Genomic DNA, 19,909 nt, shown 5'->3' with positions numbered 1-19,909 from the left:
ATTATAATGATCACTGCTTTTACTTTTAACTTTTTATTATTATTTTATAACGTGAATTTAGTAATATGACAAAAATAAAAGATATTCTCATCAGCTGAAAAGTTTTTCCAAACTTGTGTTTTTACGTAGATATTCATTTGAAAGAAGCAAAATACACATATAAACATTGTAGTTAAGTTTTCAATATCTTCACAAGTTACAAAAAAATTACAATAATTTTTTATAAACACATTTTTATATTAAGTTTTAAATATTCATTAAAATTTAGAAGGATATTAGAATTAAATTGATTATTCAAATTTCTATCCTATAAAAAATTATTCAATTATAATTCCATCACTGTTATTTTTGTTATGAAGTGACCATCCATGCGATAGTGAACATAGGTTGCAAAAATGCGAACCCTCCAAAATTGCGAGCTCATCAAATGTGTGAGCTCCCCCAAAACTACTAGCTTATCAAAGCTGTGAAGTCTCCAAAAGTGCAAGTTATGTTTGGTGAGCTTATACATGCGAGCCCTTACTCTACAAGTTGCCAATTTGTCGACTTGCACTGAAACACTGATAATTTTTAATAAGATGTTTTAGTTGCTAATTAGATTAAAATCAACCAATGAAGAAGCAAGTTGAATTAATCAAGTTCCAAGATTAGTCAAGTTGTAATTATTTTATTATTATTCTTAGCTTATTTAAGCATAATTGTTCATGTGAACTTTGTATCAATATTTTTAAGCAAATGAAACAGTTGACTACAATTTGATTTCTCCATTTTTTTATATATTTTTTTCTTTCTGTTTCAATCCTTTCTTCATCAAGTATCCAACATTTTTTAGTATCAAATTCAATTTTTTAGAGTTAATGATGAAGATTGAATTTGAATCGTTTCAAGTTTGAATTGTTGTTTAGGTCATATGGACTTGGAATTGTTCCATCTTGGTATGTTTTCAATTGGTTTTGTGATGCAGGAGCATCTATCGAGTTGTTAGCTACTATGGTCTAAATTGAAAGGGATAAAATTAGACATATTTTGAGCTTTGAAGGTCTTATGGGGGCATAACATGAAAAACTTAATTTGGGTGGAAGATTTTTAAGATATTTTTTATTTAATTTAATAAATTTGGTGCGTAAATTAGGAGATGGTGTATGAATGAATAAATGTACATTAATTAAAACATGAATTTCAAAATTAGATATAAATTTAGAATTAGATGCATGTATTTGGTTATTAATGCAAGTACTTAGCTTTAAGTTTTCTATACTTGGTGGATATCTTAAATAGCCTATATAAAGATTAACAATGAGATTTTGAATCAAAACTTGCTTTTCAACAATAATTAAACACCCTTAAATACTTTTTATTTATGTGAAGTAATTGAGAATGATCTTTAAATTTAGAAGATTCTTAAATTGTGGTGGTTTATCAAAATTCTTCCCCAATTGCTATCATGTTGTCGTTTGGATTGGATTTTAGGTTTGCTTGTTAACCCCACTTGTCATTCTTTTTTTTCATGTGTTAGCTATATAATTATAAACAGAAGGTATAAAAATTGAGTAAAATGTTGAAAGCAAAAGCATATCAAACAAGTCAACTGAATCATAAATAAAATGATAAAAAGACTTTAATATCAAGTTTGTACTCGACACCAAATCTAATCCCTCATTGTCCTTTATTTAAAAAAAACACATATCAAATTGATTAAATTTTAGTTTGATTGACATTGACATTATTGCCAACGCAAGAGAACACAGGTTCGAGTGCGCTAAAGTACATTATCCTTCTATTTAAGGGTTGGGAAGAGGTTATGAGTAACTCTAAATATTGTATCAAAAAACATAGATATGATAAGAACCTCTAATAAAATTAATATTAAAAAAAAACATATCAACATATTTATTACACCATTTTTGCATTAATTAAACAGAAGCAAAGAGTGGCGTACAAAATAGGACTTCTTTCTCTACACAAACAATTATTTTTAAAGTAATGATAGCTTTTTCTTAAGAAAGTAATGAACCTAATGGTAGGTTTTTAGGAAAGTAGATTTTAAAGGTGTTTTCTAAATATATATATATAGTTTAAGTATTTCATTTAAATACATTATATAAAAACTTCGAAAGATGAAAATATTCTTAAAATATGATTCATTTTAAAAAATAATTTTCATTATTTGCTCATAATCTAACCAACGGTTTTATAATTTAATCTTGAATTCTGAAATTACAGTTCAATTTTACTGAATTAGACAAAAGTAATAATAAAATTAAAATATTTCCATGAATACGAAAATTGAACAAAATTGAAAAACCAATCAGACCCTAACATCATTTTTGGGCAATCGAATTTAAGAAGATAGACAAGTAGAGAAAATACAACAATCTTACATATATATATATATATATATGTTTTGATATTAATAGTGTTAGGATACAATACAAAACTAGCAGAAAATAAGGTTTAATGAAATGGCTTTGTTTTAGAAGAGATATTAACTAAAATATTCCTTCAGAGAGATATATGTATGTATATTATGAAAAGCTACCTTTCATCAGTTTTGACAGGATCATTAGCCAAGTCCAGGATCTCCTTCTTGCTCTTTACCACACTCCATTTCCTGTTATGAAAATCAAGTTTGTCCAAGTCCTCTGATACTCCCATATATCCATACAGCAGTTGTTCCTCCCCCTCATCGGGTTTTCCCATTTCCTCATCCCCCTTATTTTTTGATGTAAATTCCTTTCTCCCTCGCTTATTCTCCACGAAATACTTGTGAAGTCTCTCTGCCATCGCCAGTCCAGTAAATGTGCCTAAGAATTTCACCACCATAACACTTTGGTCTGCAGGCCTCCCCAGGCACACCGTGATTTTCCCCCCAACAAACCCTTTACCTGTCATCATTCAATAACCAACATGGGGAAGAACAAGAAAAACAACAAAACCACAATCCATGAAAACAAATAAATATATATCAGTCTTCATATTCACCAGCAAGTATAAAAGCTTACAAAATACATTAAAGCGTTTACTAAACAAATCATCATGCAAATTTATCAGTCAAGTGCTCACCTCTTAGGAAAGCCTGCACCCCTTCGATTGGAACAACCTTCTGTTCTTGAGGGTTGTTATTTGCCATGGAAATGTTGTGGATGACCACAATTGGAGGCCAGAGAACCAAATCCTCCTTCTGAGCCAAGGCTTCAGCTTCAGGCAAGACCTGGGGAACCCATGTTATAGTGTCAGGAGGTGCTATGCTGTCCCATCCCAGCAACACACATACTGCTTTGTGAAGACCCAAGTGCTCTGCCCTCAACCCAACCTTGTGAGACATGAAAGCATGCGTCACCAGGCGTTGGGTGTCCATGAATTCTTTTGAGTAGCTGTAAGAGGCACATATGTAAGAATAATAGAGAGAGGAAGATTCATTGTTCATCAATGGTAATAAATTTTAAAAAGGAGATACTGATTTGAATAAATATTAATCTAGATGTTCATGATGATTGATGCTCTCAAAGCCATTAGAGGAAAACAACCCGAATCCAATCAGATCAGAGAGAATAAAATCAAAATCAAGAACATAAAAAGTAATATCCAGTTCCGACCTAATGTATCTCAAACCGATTTTTCTAGTGTCGCTGGAAATAAAGTACGAAATTGTGTTTCAAAACCTAAGCACACCTTCTACATAGGTCAAACAGTGACTTAACATACTCTATGTTTTTCACCCAAGTTCAACAGTATATTGAGGGTATATTTAAACCTATCAATTCTAACCCAAACCAAAAACCCAACCTGATTAACTGAACTTGAACTACAGCCAACCTGATTTGACCACAAAAAGGCAACCACCCAACCCAAACCCAAAAACAACCATAACTAGAAATGACCCGAACAAGTAACCCAAAATGGCCCAAGCCCGAGTGTCAAAAATTTTAAAACCTGAATTGACCCAACCCAACTTTGACCTGTCCAATTGACAGGTCTATTCATATTTACAGGACTATATCATCAGTTTATTAGATAAGACGAGTGAAGAGTTAAAAACAACAAAGTATATCTTTAATCAAGCAAAGCATCCTGTTTTACTGCAACCTGACTTCTACTTCAAAAAAGTAGAATGCATTTGCAATTTGTTAGTGAAGTAGACTGCATTTGCAAATGTTTTACTAACAAAAAATTACTTCAAAAAAGATTAAAAAAAAATACACATACATCAAATGCGTCAGAAAGAGAGAGCGAGAGATGAGGGGGAAAGGGGGAGGGGGGAGAGCGAGATGGATGGATGGATCATTAAGATCAACGTTTAGCTACCTACAAGAAATTGCTGTATAAAACCATGCAAGACAAAATAATACACACTTTTTACAAAGTTCTTTACAGAACTTAAAAAGCTGATCTGCAACATAATGCAGACCACATAGCTTTATCTCTCTATCTGATTTCCCAATCTACACTGCCATTTAGACCTTCTCCATCATGGACCTCTCCATTAAAAGCAAGTAGCATCATAATTGACTGGCAGTGCCTCACTACCATCCTATCTGCCACAGACAAATGATCAAGTAGTCACTCACATTCAGATTATGAAAGCCCCTATCAGACATAAGGGTACTAACCTTGCTCCTTAACAACATCCAAGGATTCTGAAAGAGCAAGGACAAATGGCTCAAACCAAACATCCTAGATGCCTGTTGCTGAAATCAAGCAGCTTTTCTCACAAATCAGTCAAGAATGAGCATGGGAAGCAATAAGTTCTATCCAGTATCGACAAAGCCAAGACGTTCTCCATATCAGCACACTTAAAGAATCCTTGGAGTTCTCCACTTGACGTCTCAAAATCAACCAACTTTCAGCAGTTAGCTTTACTTATAGGGCTATACACAAATGCCGTCTAACACAGGAAATTTCCAAGTTCCAACCTCACTGGATGGACTTCTACATAAAATGCTATGAAGCTTAAATTGATAAAACTGGAAGCCTAAATCCCATCACATAGCAAGCTAGCCCATTCAACAATTTTTTGTCACAAATGCTGAAACTCTCTACTTTCCCCTCTATTCTTCTTTTAGTGAATGAAAGCATTTACTATATCTAAGGTTGCATGGTGTTAACATATTCATAAACTTCACATTCAGTAGATGGTACGCTAGCATTATTACATTTTATGAAACCCAAATTATTAATATAAACCCTCATTTCTCAGGCATATTTCAGCTCTGAGAATATTTCAGCTCAGAAGCAAAATAATTGACATTAGACCCAGAAATAAAGTTGTTTATGACCAACCATCATATGTCTATTTACCATTTAATGAACAAACTGCATGGCCAGAAGAAAAAAACCTCAAGTTATCACTTAAATAACTAAATAACAGTAATGATTTTGTTAGTTCCCAAAATACTCAAAAGGCCATTAAAAATGTCCAAGGAAGACCAATTGATAGAACCTTTGGGCCTCTGCATACTTAGTTGATTGCAACTTTAAACAAACACTATGAAAGTCCTCAATGAAGCAAACAACTAAATGAAAATATAAGCCCCTCTTTAAAATGCATGTAATAGAAAAGAAAACAGACCTTTTTCCACATACAATGCAGAACAAACTACCAGCATTTCCTTGCTCCTTGTATCTTCTACGAGCGGACTGGTTCAAATTTAACTTTCTAGAGTACTTTAAGAATGCTTCATGTACCAATTGCTTAAATTCTTCTGAATCCTCGGACAGCTCAGCCTCTGCATAATTCACTAAATCTTCAGTCATGTCACCATCATTTGCATTTATATCCTCATCATAATCTTCATTTCTCTTCCAAACTTTGTTTTGGTTATGAAGGTTACTTCTTCTGTCATTGTGATTTGAAGTATGCCAGCTAAGAGAACCAGGTCCAGGATTTCCCTTAATATATTTACCACTATTTTTGTAAAATCTGATTGGAACCCTTTGCGAATGTGCCAAAGAACCTTCGGACATATACCAGTCATCCAATTCTGAATCTCCTTGATGTTCTTGCCCATCATATGTCCTTCCAGCTTTTCTATATTCATTGTGGCCATACCGTTTTGTCCTAGATGCATGTAAACCAATTATATCTTCATCAATCTGATCCTCACTGTCATATGAACTTCCAAAGTCGCCAGCTGAATGCAATTTTCTGGATACAATAGTTTTAGAACTTGGCCTATCAATATCTTCCACCATAAGGAACTTCCTTTTAAGGATCCTATCTGAGTACATGTCAAGCTCGCCCTCCATTCTCTTTGTTCTTAGACCAGGTCTACGTTGCTCTGCATCATATTTAGATGCAGAAGAATTTATCATTCTTTCATTTTGAAAGACTGGACCTACTCCTCTGCCATAACCAGAATCAGATCTCAAATTTGATAATTGACGGTTGTGGGATGCATCCAAATGTGACATTTCATAATCTTGTGGTAGTCTTCTTCCAAACGCAACATGGGCGTCTTCCGAACCCACATATTCCTCACCATGCATTGGTGCATATGATCCGCGCATATCAATGTAGTCAGTACTTATCTGCTTTTGCAAAGCATGATCATCCCATATAATGGCCTTTCTTGAACTTCCATAAGAATGATCTGTATTATCAATTCTGTCTACAACATGGTGCATAATATTTGGTTTTGGCATGCCTATATGACCATAATCAACTGATGCATGTTCATAGCTAACTCGAGATTGAGATGGCATCATCCTTTTTACGTCCTCAACTGGATACCCATGATTATTACTTCCTATTACCCTAGGTTTTCTGTATACATAATCCTCATATTCAGCTCTGCTCGGACTATTTGTCCATTGCTGATATAAAGTCATATTCCTTCTTGCAGATTCAGGATCTCTCACAGAATCTGTAAGTGGCCTTTGATCATATTTATTATATCCCACTGGTTCTGTGAGCTTCCTGCTGCTCCTAAGATATTCTTCAGAAACATGTAAGGGTGCATCATCCTGATATGAACACAGGAACTCAGTCCTAGGGAGACCAGAAGATGTGCTACCAAAATCCTTAAGTTGATTGGTGCTCATGAAGTCCTTGGATTGAGATGCTTCCACCATACTATATGTGACATCCTGGGAGTCAAACATGGGTTTGTCTTCTTTGTAAGAATCCATAACTGTCGCCTTCTTAGAAGGTATAGTTTCTCGATGCCGAAATTTTTCATGCTCATATTGACCTATATTAATATCTTGCGAGGAAAATGGTAACTGCCCACTAGTTTCAGAAAAATTTAGGCTTGTACCTAGATCCTGAGGCAACCGATGAGGCCCTCTTACATTGATTTCTTCCACTGGCAACAATTTCTGGCTCATCATTACGTGCCCATCAATAGTTGAAACTCTGTTATCCATATAGTCCTTCTCTTTGGTCATCCTAGAAGTACCATGATAAACACCCCTTGCTCTGGAGTTTGTACGATCATCAAAACCAACAGGCTCAACATAATCATATTTTCTATGGACAACTCCCTCATCTTCATAATGAGGCTTCTTTCGCATTTGCTCACGTAGGGGTGATTTTGATCGTGCCGTTTCAGTTGTAACACTACCCAAATGCTGACCATATGAATCCCTCCCCATCATGGATCCGGTCATCCGATCCCTAACTGAGCCCCCCCTCCTAGACGCATCAAGGGAATTAGGACTATAGCTCCTCCCTCCACGCAGTGGAGGAGACCGATTATTGATCACCTCACGACGAGAAACTGGATAAGGGCCATGAGGACCAGCTTCAGCAGCAGCCCTGTGTTGACCACGCGACTTAACAGTTCGCGATAGTTCAACATGCTCCTCTTTTCTTCTAGATTGCATCTTCCCGGTTATCAAATACTATTTAATTTTCTATGTATTCAGAAATAGAGCAAAAGCCCTAATTTCAGAATCAAGTTTATGTACCAATTTCGGAAACCCTAAAAACCCAGTAAGTATGAACAAAAAAAGAGACTAAGAAAGCGATTGCAAAGACAGATCTAAGGAAAACCCAGAAGGGAATTCGGATTGTTTGAGAGAAATTAAAAGGAGAAAGACCAAACCTTGAATTGAATTGGATTAAAAGAACCCATGGATTGGCCTGAAAGCCTTTGTTCCAAACTTCTCTCAACAGAAAACTCTTAAAGAGAGTATGGATCTTATCTTACAGTCTATTTCTTTTCCCTCGCAATAATTCTCTTCTCTTGTTTTTCTCTCTCTGATCTGAAAATGGGTGTTGAAGATGAGAAACAATAAAGAAGTGAAGAGGTTACTTAGTGCAATTTTATTTTTTTTTAACTTGGTTTTAGTTTTAGAAGTGTTTTTTTTTTTGGTAAAAATACATCTCCAATCCTTTCAATTTCAATATTTAGTAAATTGGTTCTTCTCAAACAAATCGAAGCAACTTAATCTTTGTCAATTTCAAAACTGAGCAACTAAGAACAATTAGTCATGACGTTAATATTCTTTGTCAATTTTACATAAATTTGATCAATTAAATAACAAATTTAGCTCTTATAATTACACATTCCTTTAACTTGATCATGATTTAATAAATTTAGCCCCAATATTTTTGTAAATGTGTAAACATTGAGGCTAAATTTGTCGATTTTTTAGAATCAGAATCAAATTAATAGATATGTAAACATTGAGGGCTAAATTTGTTATCATACCAATTAAAATCATGCACAATTGACAAAAGACATTAATATCATGATTAATTATCTTTAATTACTCACTTTCAAAATTGATAGAGATTAAATTGCTCTAATTTTTTAGAAAGACTAATTTGTACAATTTCAAAATTGAGAAGGACAAGAAAAATCTTTTTAATCATGTGGTATAGAAGGATGGAAATTTTAAAACCATTTCACCCAAAAAAATTAAAACCATAGGTCTTAGTTATTTAAATACAATTTAAAGACAAATAGCGTAAGTCGTAAAGTTAAAATTTTCATAGTTAATGTCCGGTAAATATATCATAGAGGTACTTTGATTAAGAGTTAGATTCTATTTTGTCCATTTAACTCGAAAAATAGATAAATTAATCAATATACATTAGATCAAAGAGAAAGTAGATCTTTCTATAAAAATTACATCAATTTTGCTATTAAAACATATTCATTGTACGTCAATATGATATACACGTGACACATCATATGTTTGCCGTTGATTTTTTTAACCACATTAAATTTTAACATTATAAATAAATAAAATTTTAATAGAAATGATGAATTTTTCTTTAATCACCAACTTACTTATTTTTACATAAAAGGCAAAGTACAAAAATTTTAGGTATATCTTAGTGTTTATAATCTTTTAGTATTATATTTAGCTTTGGAGAGAACTCTAAAGGCCACATGGTCGTAATAAAATATTGGTGGTGGAAAGTGCGGTGGTAAGTGAGGGCGAGCTACGCGTTGCGTGCGTGGTGCTGCGAAGAAGAATAGTTTTTGGCATCAAATGCACGCATTCACGCTTATTGGCAAATTATGCATTTTTTTTTATTGAAAGCAAATTATGCATTTATTATGACTTGTTTTTTCTTTCTTTCTTATGTTTTTATCCAATGGAAACTCTCGTTGGGAAAACTATAAGAACTAGAGGAGAGACCCAAACAAGAAAAACTCTAATATTCGGTAAAAATATTATGAAAGTTTTTATATTAGAAATTAGATTATATTTTAATTTTTTTATTAAAAAATAGATACATTAATCTTTGCACACAAATTAAAGACTAAATTGATATTTTTGTTAAAAATTTCATTCAATTATACTATTAAAAACTAACGTGGCTAATAAAATAATCAAACAATGACACATATCGTACCATGTGTACTAACTCGCCCATACACACGATCAAAAATCAAATATATTCAACAATTCAATTGGGGCAAAACCGCAAACATAATGGGTTAAATTTTAATATAGTAGTATAATGAAAATCCTCAAGTAAGCATTCCAAAGGTCATCTTTCTCAAAGACTGACTAGGTATCATGCATAAGTCAAGCAAAATACTAGTTAAGCAATTATTGATTTAATAGACTTAAGAATTATTAATGCAATTCAAACAAAAAGTCATAGAAAACTAACTTAGCTTAGAAATCAAGTAAATGAGTCTAGCTTCCATCTTTCTCGTTTTAGACTATGCAATTAATCAAGATGATGGTCGATTGATTAGCTAGCTACTCATGAAATTAACAAACGTGTTTCAACTACCTTGGTTGTAGATGTCTCCTCTGGGTATCATCTAACTCAAGAGCTACCGCCTAGGATCTCCTCTTAGTCTCACCTAGTTAATAGCTTATTTCTCGACCTTATTATTCGGCATGATCATATTAAATCTCTACATGATAGAATCCCCTCTCAGTCTCATCTATCTACATCTTCCATTAGAGTTGTCAATTCTAGTTTACTAAGCACTTTAATACATTCAACCAACCAAATTAATCATCAACATGCACACTGACTACAATTGGCAACTAATATCACAATCAACCATCAAAAGAATTTAAAACAACATGGAGTTCAAAGTACAAGCAAACATGCTAAACATTCAAGTTATAGAAATGAGTAAGAACAAAAGTTTAGAGTTGCTCATTCATGGAGTAGCATCCAACTCCAAAACTAGAGCTTTCTTTATTTCCATGTTAGGTCGCCATCAACAAGAAAGAGTCTAGAAATGTATAACAAATTTAATCTCTACAAAGTATCTACAAAGAACTTTAAAGAAAAAAACTAAAAACTCTCTCATTTCTCCCTCTCCAATCTCCCTTTAATTTTCTATAAAAAGGTGTTTCTATATTAATGAGCTAAAAGACCTTTTTACCCTTGTTAAATTTTAACTTTTTAAAGGCTAGAATGTTCAATTCTGTTTGAATAACTGTCAATAACAACAAATTTGTAACACAATGTCGCCGATCTCCATTTTCGCAGCATCACGGCGTGATAAAGGTATGTTCTCCCAAGTTAGATTCAGCATGTTGTCGAGACTTCAGGTTTTCCACGTCGCGACTTAAGGAGACAACAACGAGACTTCTAACAATTTCGCATCGCGATGTCACTCATTGTCTACTACACCTCCAAATCTTGTTCATTCAACATCGCGCCCTCAGCTTGACAATGTTGCAATGTTGCTTTGCTCACTAGATTCCTTCAGGTCCAAATGGTCAATTAGGTCACGACCTCAGGTCCTTCTGTTGAAAAATTTTAGTTATGAAAATGGTTTACTGTTACAACGGAAGTTTAAAAGTTTTCAAAATTGAGTCGACTTGTAATATTTATAGTAATAAACATTCTACCAAAAATACTTATGTTTTGTGTGAGACAAATTCGAAACGTTCCCCACTTTTAACCAATTGGCCTTCTCTACTGTCCTTGTACCTTGAATTGCTTCAAGTGTGGGCTCGAACAACAAGAACCAAACACAAACCAAAAACATTTTATTACTTTTACTAAAAGTAATTCTCTCAATAGAAGTCACAGAAATTATTATTCCCAGAAAATATAATTTATTCCAAGAAAATAAATTTCCACTACTTTCTAGCAGAATAATAGTACAAGAAACTTATGTGTAAAAACTAGTATTAATAGCTCTACCAGTGCCAACTATTTATAAGGAGAGATAGGAGAATCTTGATTAAATAAGTATAACACAAATAATGTTTATTTAATAGAAAAACACTCTTCTAGTCTAACTAAAAGAGGGGGCGACACACCCTAGATAAAAACACTAGGGTTGTTGCCCCTCACATGTAAAATGAGGGGAATTGGGCCTCTAACTTCATCATTTTTATTTATTTGTGAATGCGACCCATTTCTCTAACTTCATAATTTCTATTCATTTCTACTCGTTTGGTTTTACATATAATTCATTTCTGGTTTTAACGAGCTAATGAATGGAACAATTGGACATATATTATTAGGGCTCAAATAATTTATAATTAAGTTGCAGTTTTTTGCCTATTAATTATTGTAACACCCCAAATTTTTTGTTGTTAAGCCTGTATAATCGTTAAACAATTTGATTTGGTTTGGCGGTTAAGTGCCTTGGAGGTATGTTTTGGGTTCTATGTTCAATTCCCTTATTTTGAATTTTTTCTATTGGATTTTGGCTTTATGTTAAGCTTGAGATTTAAGGCTTAAATTATTTTTTTGTTGGGTTGTGACAATGATGAGCTTAGTGTTTTGATGGTTAAGTTTAGCAAACTCTTGAGTTTTGGTTTCGAGTTGTAGTGTGAGCATATGTAGTATTTTTGTTGCTTGTATTTGTTAGTAGTAGTCCTTATTGAATTAAAAAAAGTCTGGTGGTTATAGGATATTTTATTTTATTTTATTTTGAGTTATCAGATTATTCAAATCCCTAAAATCCCTCTATTCTAAGTCTGGTGGTTCGATCGTTATTTCTCTTTTTCTTGTTTGTATCTTTTTCTTTTTAAAATTTTCTTCTTCCATTTTCTCTTTTCTGCTGGTATCTGTTTGTTGTCATTCTGTTCTTCCTTGTGTTCGTGCGTGGTGTTGTTAATTTGATCAAAATTTTGGATAAGGTGTAAGTTCTTTGAATTATTTTCTGCTCCTTTGCTTTGAAATTGTTTTCTTTGAACAATATAGGACTTATGTTATGCCTAAATCTCATTCTTGATTGTGATATATGTTCTCGTGTTTTGATTAGGCGAAGAGGGTGACAATCAACTTCTTCCACCAGAGTAGGTTGCAATCGAGTCACTGATTTCTTGAATGGTAAGTACTTAGTTTTGATTTAGGGGCTGGAATTTTGGTGAATAGTGTTTCATCTTGAATTGGTTTTGAGAATTGATGGTTATCATTGTTGAATAATTGTAGGGTTCGGAGTGCAATTGTTGTGTGGTCAATCGACTCTTCTATCAAGTGGGTGAAACTAACTCGATTTATCGTTTGAAACTCGAAAAAAATGCGAAACAGAGGGTTATTTTCAAAATTGCCTAGCGCTACACGGCCGTGTGTCAGGCAGTGTGGTAGACCATGTGTGCCACATGGCTGTATGATAGGTCGTGTGTCAGGTCATGTGGAGCACACAACTGTGTAAAAATTTTCAGACCGTGTGGACCACACGGGCTAGGTTTTTGAGTTGTGTGGGCCTTTTGCCCAATTAAGGGCTGTTTGGGGGACTCAAATTTGGGTCTATAGGCATCGTATGGGCTAAAAAAGCATAAGTTTCAATATGTAAAAATATGTGGATAAGCCTAGGAGGTATGTAGGTAGAATATCTTACCATTAAACCATGTGCTATGTTATGATTTGAATGAAAATATGTGAGTATGTATGCCATATGATTTATGATACATGTATATATGATTCATGATTATGGTACATTTGTGTTCTAGGGTGGGTTATGATATGACAGAGGAAGTGTTATATGGCAGTTTGTACTGCAACTATAGCGGTTAGACCATAAATTTATGTATGGCATCTCAACTGCAAATATATGAGTGGCACACTGTCACATATTGGTGTGATTAGATAGATAGACTCTTGTAGTCCTATATGGTGTGATCGGTTAGACGAAGATGGTGTGTATCGGATGGGGGTAGAGCATTATATGTTTATGATATGATATGCTATGTTATGATTCAATATGAAATTATTTGATAAGATATGTTAAGGTATGATCTGTATAAAATCTGTTATGATAAGATATTATATGATAAGTTCTTATATTGAGATTATGGGTTAAATCACACACTAGGCTTAAAACTCACGATTTGTTTGCTTCGTTTCAGATAATCCTCCGACCTAGGATTGGACGACGGCTCTGGAGCTCGGGTTTCATAGTTTTGGTTTTAGCACTATAGGTTTTCTTTTTTTTTTGTTTTTTGTTAAAATGGACATTATGGACTTTCTTAGGTTTTTATTTGTTTTTGGGCATTTTAATTTTTGCTTAGTTTGTTAGGATTGTTTGGAATTTATCACATAAAAACTTCAATCTTTTAAGAATGTTTACGTATGATAACTAAAAAGAACCGCCATTTAATAAATGAAACATTTTAAAGTTTTCCGCTGCAAGACTAAGTACAATTTCCTAAAGTGTTTTGTCACTCAAATGTTTAAGTAAATTGGTTTTGATTTTAGTGATACCATATAAGCGTGGTTTTAGAAAAATCGCTATGCTTTCAATGAGTTACCCAAATTTTTTTTCGTTATGTTGAAAATGGTTTCATCAAATTGAAATATTTGTTTCTTATACTTGTTCGACGTAACCCCTATGATCCGACCATAACATTTAGGCCAGGTATGGGTGTTACAATTATAGACTTATTTAGTCACGAAGTCATTCCACTATAGTATTGTGACTAAGTTCTCCCTAAGTACATATCATTACAAAAGCTACTTAATCAATACTCTTCCAACGACCTTGTCATCAGTGTGTTACCCTCATAGGATATCTTTAATCTCTTTGCGATAAATATGTTCTCCTAATATGATCATATTTTATCTATGGTAACCATTACATCTTCCTTAATGAAAGTAAATTACTATCAAAAAGTAATTAAGTCATTTATCACAAAGACAAACGACTAATGGCCATATTTGTTTTTCATCTATCATGTAATGTCGATGAGAGGATGTCATTTACCCATTGGTTGGGCTATGAATTCCACTATTGTGAATGATGCTACATATTATAGAAGTCGTATGCCTAATAGACCAACTTTTAGTTTCTTATCTATTTGAACTCAGGCTTTTACTTACATCAAAGTATACGAGTCACACGTACATAGTCCATCTTCCACTCAAGATCAAAGTATGCCACACTATGAATCATAAGTGAATAAATCCATAAATGGATCTGGGATCTATTCTTCTTGGATTCTGTCCAATGTACTATCAGTTCAGTTAGTCACACTTATGTCTCTATCTTTTAGGAGTCATCCGCTCCTATGCTCAAGACAAAGTATCTCCCCAGTTAGTCTTGAATGACAACATATTAGCCTTTCAATTGGTTTGCTCATTTTCGGTTAAACTAAGGACATGTTTAGGTTAATCTAATAATACAAGTTGTCTTTCTGTATTACGATCCGGCTACGTAATACCACTTAGTATTAGTTAAACATTAGATAACCAGTGAGCTAATATTTTATTATATTTTTCTTTACATGCAAAAACATTGAGGACAATACACAAAATATATTAATGTAATTAATGAATGTTATTATTAAATCAATTTGTTCAAAAAATACAAGTATACAAAACGAACACTTAAGGCACCAAATCCAACACCTTCAATGTCGCAACCTCTAATACGATCATTTCAGGGCATCTCCAAACAATCTCTCATGTCATGACGCTAAGCTTCCTCACGCCACAATGTGACTATCTATTCTGCTCAAATCTCCAAGCCTTATGCAAGTTAGCCCTTAACTCACTTGTACATTCAGGCACACACACCTTAAACACCATTTATCATCTAATCACTAAAATGCCATTAACCTCCTAAAACAAACACAAAACCGCAACTATACCTATACACAAGCTATATTAGCTCACTACAAGCACTTGGATTAGTTAAACATATAATGTCATTCATTAGTTTCTCCTTCAATTAAGGCATTCAGCTCACTAACCTTTCACCTTCCCTCTAATAACCTTTTGTCTCCCAAAATTGTAGTTCAAAATTACTAAACATTTAAAAAACCACTAACATTTAACTATCTAACCAAACAAACTAATTATATTTAAAAAATTCAGAAAATACAACTTAAAGGGAAAGCGCGTCCAGCTGGGTGCGCTTTCCCACTCTCTCTAAAAAAACGACCTATTTCCCTAAATTTTCAAAAAATCGACCTTTTTAGCCAATAAACTTATTTTTGGCATATATGGCCTATTTAGCCTATTTTTTAATTGATTGATTTTCTTTATCTTAAATTTTCAAATATATATGAGGCATACTATTTGTAAAGTCAGATTTTTGTTGGATCAAACCAATTTAATTAGATGCAATTAGTATTTATAAAAAATTACATAATTTAATTATAAAATATACTTATTTTCTTTTGAGTTTTGACATATAAATTAATAATAAATAGATAAATTTATACATTTTTAGGTTAAATTACCAATATGTTGATATTGTCTTTTATATACATAATGTTAATCTCACACATTCAATTTTTGTTAATTATAAAAAATTTATTTGAATATTATTAATTTTATCATATTTAAAATAAAATCATATTTATATATAAATTATATTTATTTAGTTAAAATGTTTAATTGAAAAGCTTAAAGTTTTTATTTAAAAATTCTAAATAGAATAAGAATGATTTCAAACTATTAATCAATCAAATAATATGAGAAATATATTGAATATTTAGCGAAAATCATGCAATAAATAGAAATTTAAAATAAAATAAAAAGAAATGATTATTTTAATTTTTCAATTATATTCAATAATTTCATAAATTTACATTTTATTAATTAATAATATATTAGGTTAATTTTAAGTAGAAATTTTAAAAGATAAGACCAAATTAGTTAATTTTCCATTAATATACTATCATATTAATTAATATTTAATTAATATTATTTTATTATTATCAGATAATGATACTAATAAATTATTATTCTAATGTTAATTTAGTAAAATAATTAATAATAAAGGGTATTCTTGTCAGTTCAAAAATCTTTCCAAACTCATATTTTTATATATACTAGTTTTTATATATAATAAATAAATAAATAAATAAATAACACCGCCAACACACACCCACAAAACTAATTTAACAAAACTTTAAAATAAAAGATTAACTGCACAATTAGTCCCTCACTTAAAGATGAAAATTCAAATTAATCCCTAATATAAATCAAGTTCAATTTAATCCTTGAATTAAACTAAAAATTCAAATAAGCTCACACTATCACAACTCTTTTTATAATATATTTCTTTTTCAGATAATAAATTTAAATTTATTATGATTATCACAACTTTTATTTTAATATAATTACTATAATATATTTTTCACTTTTTAAAATTGATTATATTTATTTTAAATTTCAATTTAGTAATATAATAGAAAATAAAGGGTATTCTTGGCGATTCAAAAGTTTTTTTCAAACTCGTATATGTATGTATGTATGTATGTATGTATGTATGTATGTATGTATGCATGTGAAGTTGTTGGAAAGAAAAAAAATTATATAAATTTGTTATGGTATTTCCTGTTACCGACCTGAAACCCGGACATAACCCCGAACTACCGACCCATGCAGAGGAATCTGGGCCCTACAAGGGTCCCACAAGGTAGAGACATTAAGTGCTCACAAGAAGAGCTCGCAAGCTAGGTTTGCATGTGTGTTGCTGGGGGTTCGAAGGGAGAGGGTGCAAAATCAAGCATGTGGTACGATAAACACGTGTTAAGTCTAGAGCAGTATACGTGTTGGTGTGCATGAAGTCTACCTAGCATGTCATTTCGATAAACAATAACTGTATATTATAAATATCCGATTCTCCTCATCAAGAGGATACACAACAAAAACACTCAACAAAATTTGAAATGAAAGGAATATATTTTTATTTCATTGTATCTTCTTTGACATAAACTTAGAAAGTATTGAAGAAATTATTAGAGTAGTTATGATGGATAAGTCAAAGCCTCCTAACAATGAGATTGACTCCATATTTAGGTTCAATAATCAAACTCAAAGATGGGCAGTGCCTATAGTTTGGTGAGGGAGAAAAAGTGAAATTTGACAAAGCAAGGGCAAGAAGTAGCTTGAGTTCGGCCAAGGCAAAATGCTGCCCCAAACATGTATGCGGTCCGAATCCAAAAGGCAAATACACATGAGGGAACTTGCAGGCGCCACTGACACCATTGGCAAACCTTTCAGGGTTGAATTTATGAGCTTCAGGTCCCCATATTTCAGGATCTTGGTGAAGTGTCACCGGCATTAACCAAATATTCACTCCTTTGGGCACCTCAAGTTTTCCAAATTTCATATCTTCTAAGGCCTCCCTCGATATAATAGCTCCTGGAGGATATAGCCTTAGCGTCTCATTGATCACCATTGTCAGCTGCCATCCATTCAAACATAGTTAATTTCTGGACATGTTACTGCCTCACATATACGAAAAATGAAGGTTGTGCTTACTGTTTTCATCCGCCGGATCATATCGGCATCTGGTATTTTTCCCTCACAAATTTGAACAACCTCGGCACGAACTTTGTCTTGCCAATCAGGGTTGAGTGCAAGAAGGAACAAGGTCCAAGCAGCTGTAATGGCAGTTGTTTCATACCCAGCAAAATATATGTTCTTGCAGTTGTCAACAATGAAGTTATCAGTTGCATCAGGGCCTAAATCACTGCTTTCAGCACCTTTCAGAATCATTTGTAACAGATCTTCCTTTGATGTTTCATCCTTGGTTTCATATACAGTTTTCAATATCAATGCTCGAACTTCTTTCTCCAATCTCCATATTTCCCTATTGCTCTTCGTCGGAAGATACCTGAAAATTCCAAATTCACTCATTTCTCTCAGATTCCAATTCAACAAAGGAAAAGAAAACCGAATCAAATCGAATCGAACCTCATTCCAGGGAAGCCATTAGATAAAACTTTTTTAGACATGGCTTCTTGTAGAGCTCTAATTTTGAAGAAAATCTCTTCTCCTTTGGAATAATTGCTTCCAAAACAAGCCCTTGAGATAACATCCCTTGTAAACCTTCGTAAACAATCGTCAACTTTTATGTCTGCTGCTCCACCATGGCTGTCTATTTTGCTCTTCCATCCCTTCACCACCATAACTGAGCACTCCGCCATTAGGTGTGTCATACCCTACAAACACATGGAAGACGCCAAAGTCTCAACAACATACTGTAATGAACATAATAATAAATTTAGAATTGATCCATGGATAATTAATAGACATACCTTGACCTTGTCCATGTATAATTCAGGAGCAATGATTTTCCTTTGATGAGCCCATAAGGCACCATTTGAAGTTAAAATGCCTTTGCCAAGAAGAGGGCCTCGTTCCTTCTGTTGATAGGTGGGATTTCCCAAGTCCATTGAAGTGCATGTAATTATTTCCTTCACCAAATCAGCATCTGTTATGTGTAAAATCTGGATGTTGCCAAGCGAAAACAAAAAGGTTGGGCCTGAAAATAAAAAGGTTTGCAACGTTACTTCGTACTGTGCTTGATACAAGTACAAATAATTTCTACAATTTTCTTGATATATATATACATCGGTACCAATATATATATATAGCAAAATGAGAAATGAAAATACCATATTGTTGTATCCATTGATGGAAGAAAGGGAAGACAGTAGAGGAATTGTTGTGGGTAATGTGTTGTTGGGCCAAAACTGAGGAGGACTGAGATTGTGCCTTCTTGATGTCAAGTGTATTACCAAGCAAAAATGTAGGAGGGGGACCCTGGATGCCCTGCTTTCGGAGCTTGGCACGGAGCCTTTGGGGCTTCCAAATCATCGAATCAAACAGCTGAATCACCATGCCAATCAACCCAATCAACAAGCATGTTCCACTCATCTTCACCACCAGCAATGCCAACTCCATGCCTTTGAACTCTCTCTCTCTCTCTCTCTCTCTCTCTCTCTCTCTCTCTCTCTCTCTGTGTATGCAGTGTCAAATATGGTACTTACAATCTTTTCATGCCTATGATTTATATATGTGTATGTATATGTAATAACAACAAAATTAGGTATATTAAGAATCGATAAAAGACGTTAAAGTGAGGTCAAGTTGGTGGATGTTGGAGCTCAGAATCTAGAGTTTTATAAGAAAATAAAGGCCAATGATAACAATGTGAGAAGTCCATAGATTATATATATGCTCCTTTTTGGACAGTTGTAAACAAATTTATTAATTTACAAAATATTTCACATTTAGATTCCAAAGTTCGGGTTATTCGTTGTATCGAAATCAATTTTT

At 33.1% G+C, this 19,909-nt stretch overlaps 2 protein-coding genes and 1 long non-coding RNA gene across 3 annotated transcripts; all 3 read right to left on the bottom strand.

Annotated features, from left to right (window-relative positions):
• Positions 1–2,363: 2,363 nt before the first annotated feature.
• On the bottom strand, positions 2,364–8,266 carry LOC105779791 (uncharacterized). Its single transcript, XM_012603713.2, has 3 exons — positions 5,570–8,266; positions 3,064–3,374; positions 2,364–2,885 (listed from the first exon to the last, which is right to left on the bottom strand). Exons 1-3 carry the CDS (start codon positions 7,822–7,824, stop codon positions 2,536–2,538), a joined length of 2,916 nt encoding a protein of 971 aa, XP_012459167.1. The 5' UTR covers positions 7,825–8,266; the 3' UTR covers positions 2,364–2,535.
• LOC128040613 (uncharacterized) lies at positions 3,412–5,563 on the bottom strand. Its single transcript, XR_008195402.1, has 2 exons — positions 4,611–5,563; positions 3,412–4,535 (listed from the first exon to the last, which is right to left on the bottom strand). It is a non-coding gene; the product is annotated as an uncharacterized LOC128040613 (long non-coding RNA).
• A 9,319-nt stretch (positions 8,267–17,585) lies between the features above and the next one.
• On the bottom strand, positions 17,586–19,554 carry LOC105779274 (cytochrome P450 714C2). Its single transcript, XM_012603035.2, has 5 exons — positions 19,246–19,554; positions 18,886–19,112; positions 18,542–18,789; positions 18,107–18,461; positions 17,586–18,029 (listed from the first exon to the last, which is right to left on the bottom strand). The coding sequence occupies exons 1-5, from the start codon at positions 19,532–19,534 to the stop codon at positions 17,604–17,606; spliced, it is 1,545 nt and encodes a 514-aa protein (XP_012458489.1). The 5' UTR covers positions 19,535–19,554; the 3' UTR covers positions 17,586–17,603.
• Between the last annotated feature and the right edge of the window lie 355 nt (positions 19,555–19,909).

Source organism: Gossypium raimondii, chromosome 4 (genome assembly GCF_025698545.1).
Source record: "Gossypium raimondii isolate GPD5lz chromosome 4, ASM2569854v1, whole genome shotgun sequence".
Classification (NCBI taxonomy): Eukaryota; Viridiplantae; Streptophyta; class Magnoliopsida; order Malvales; family Malvaceae; genus Gossypium; species Gossypium raimondii.
Note: the sequence above shows the minus strand (reverse complement) of the source record. Positions and strands in the feature narration are given on the sequence as shown.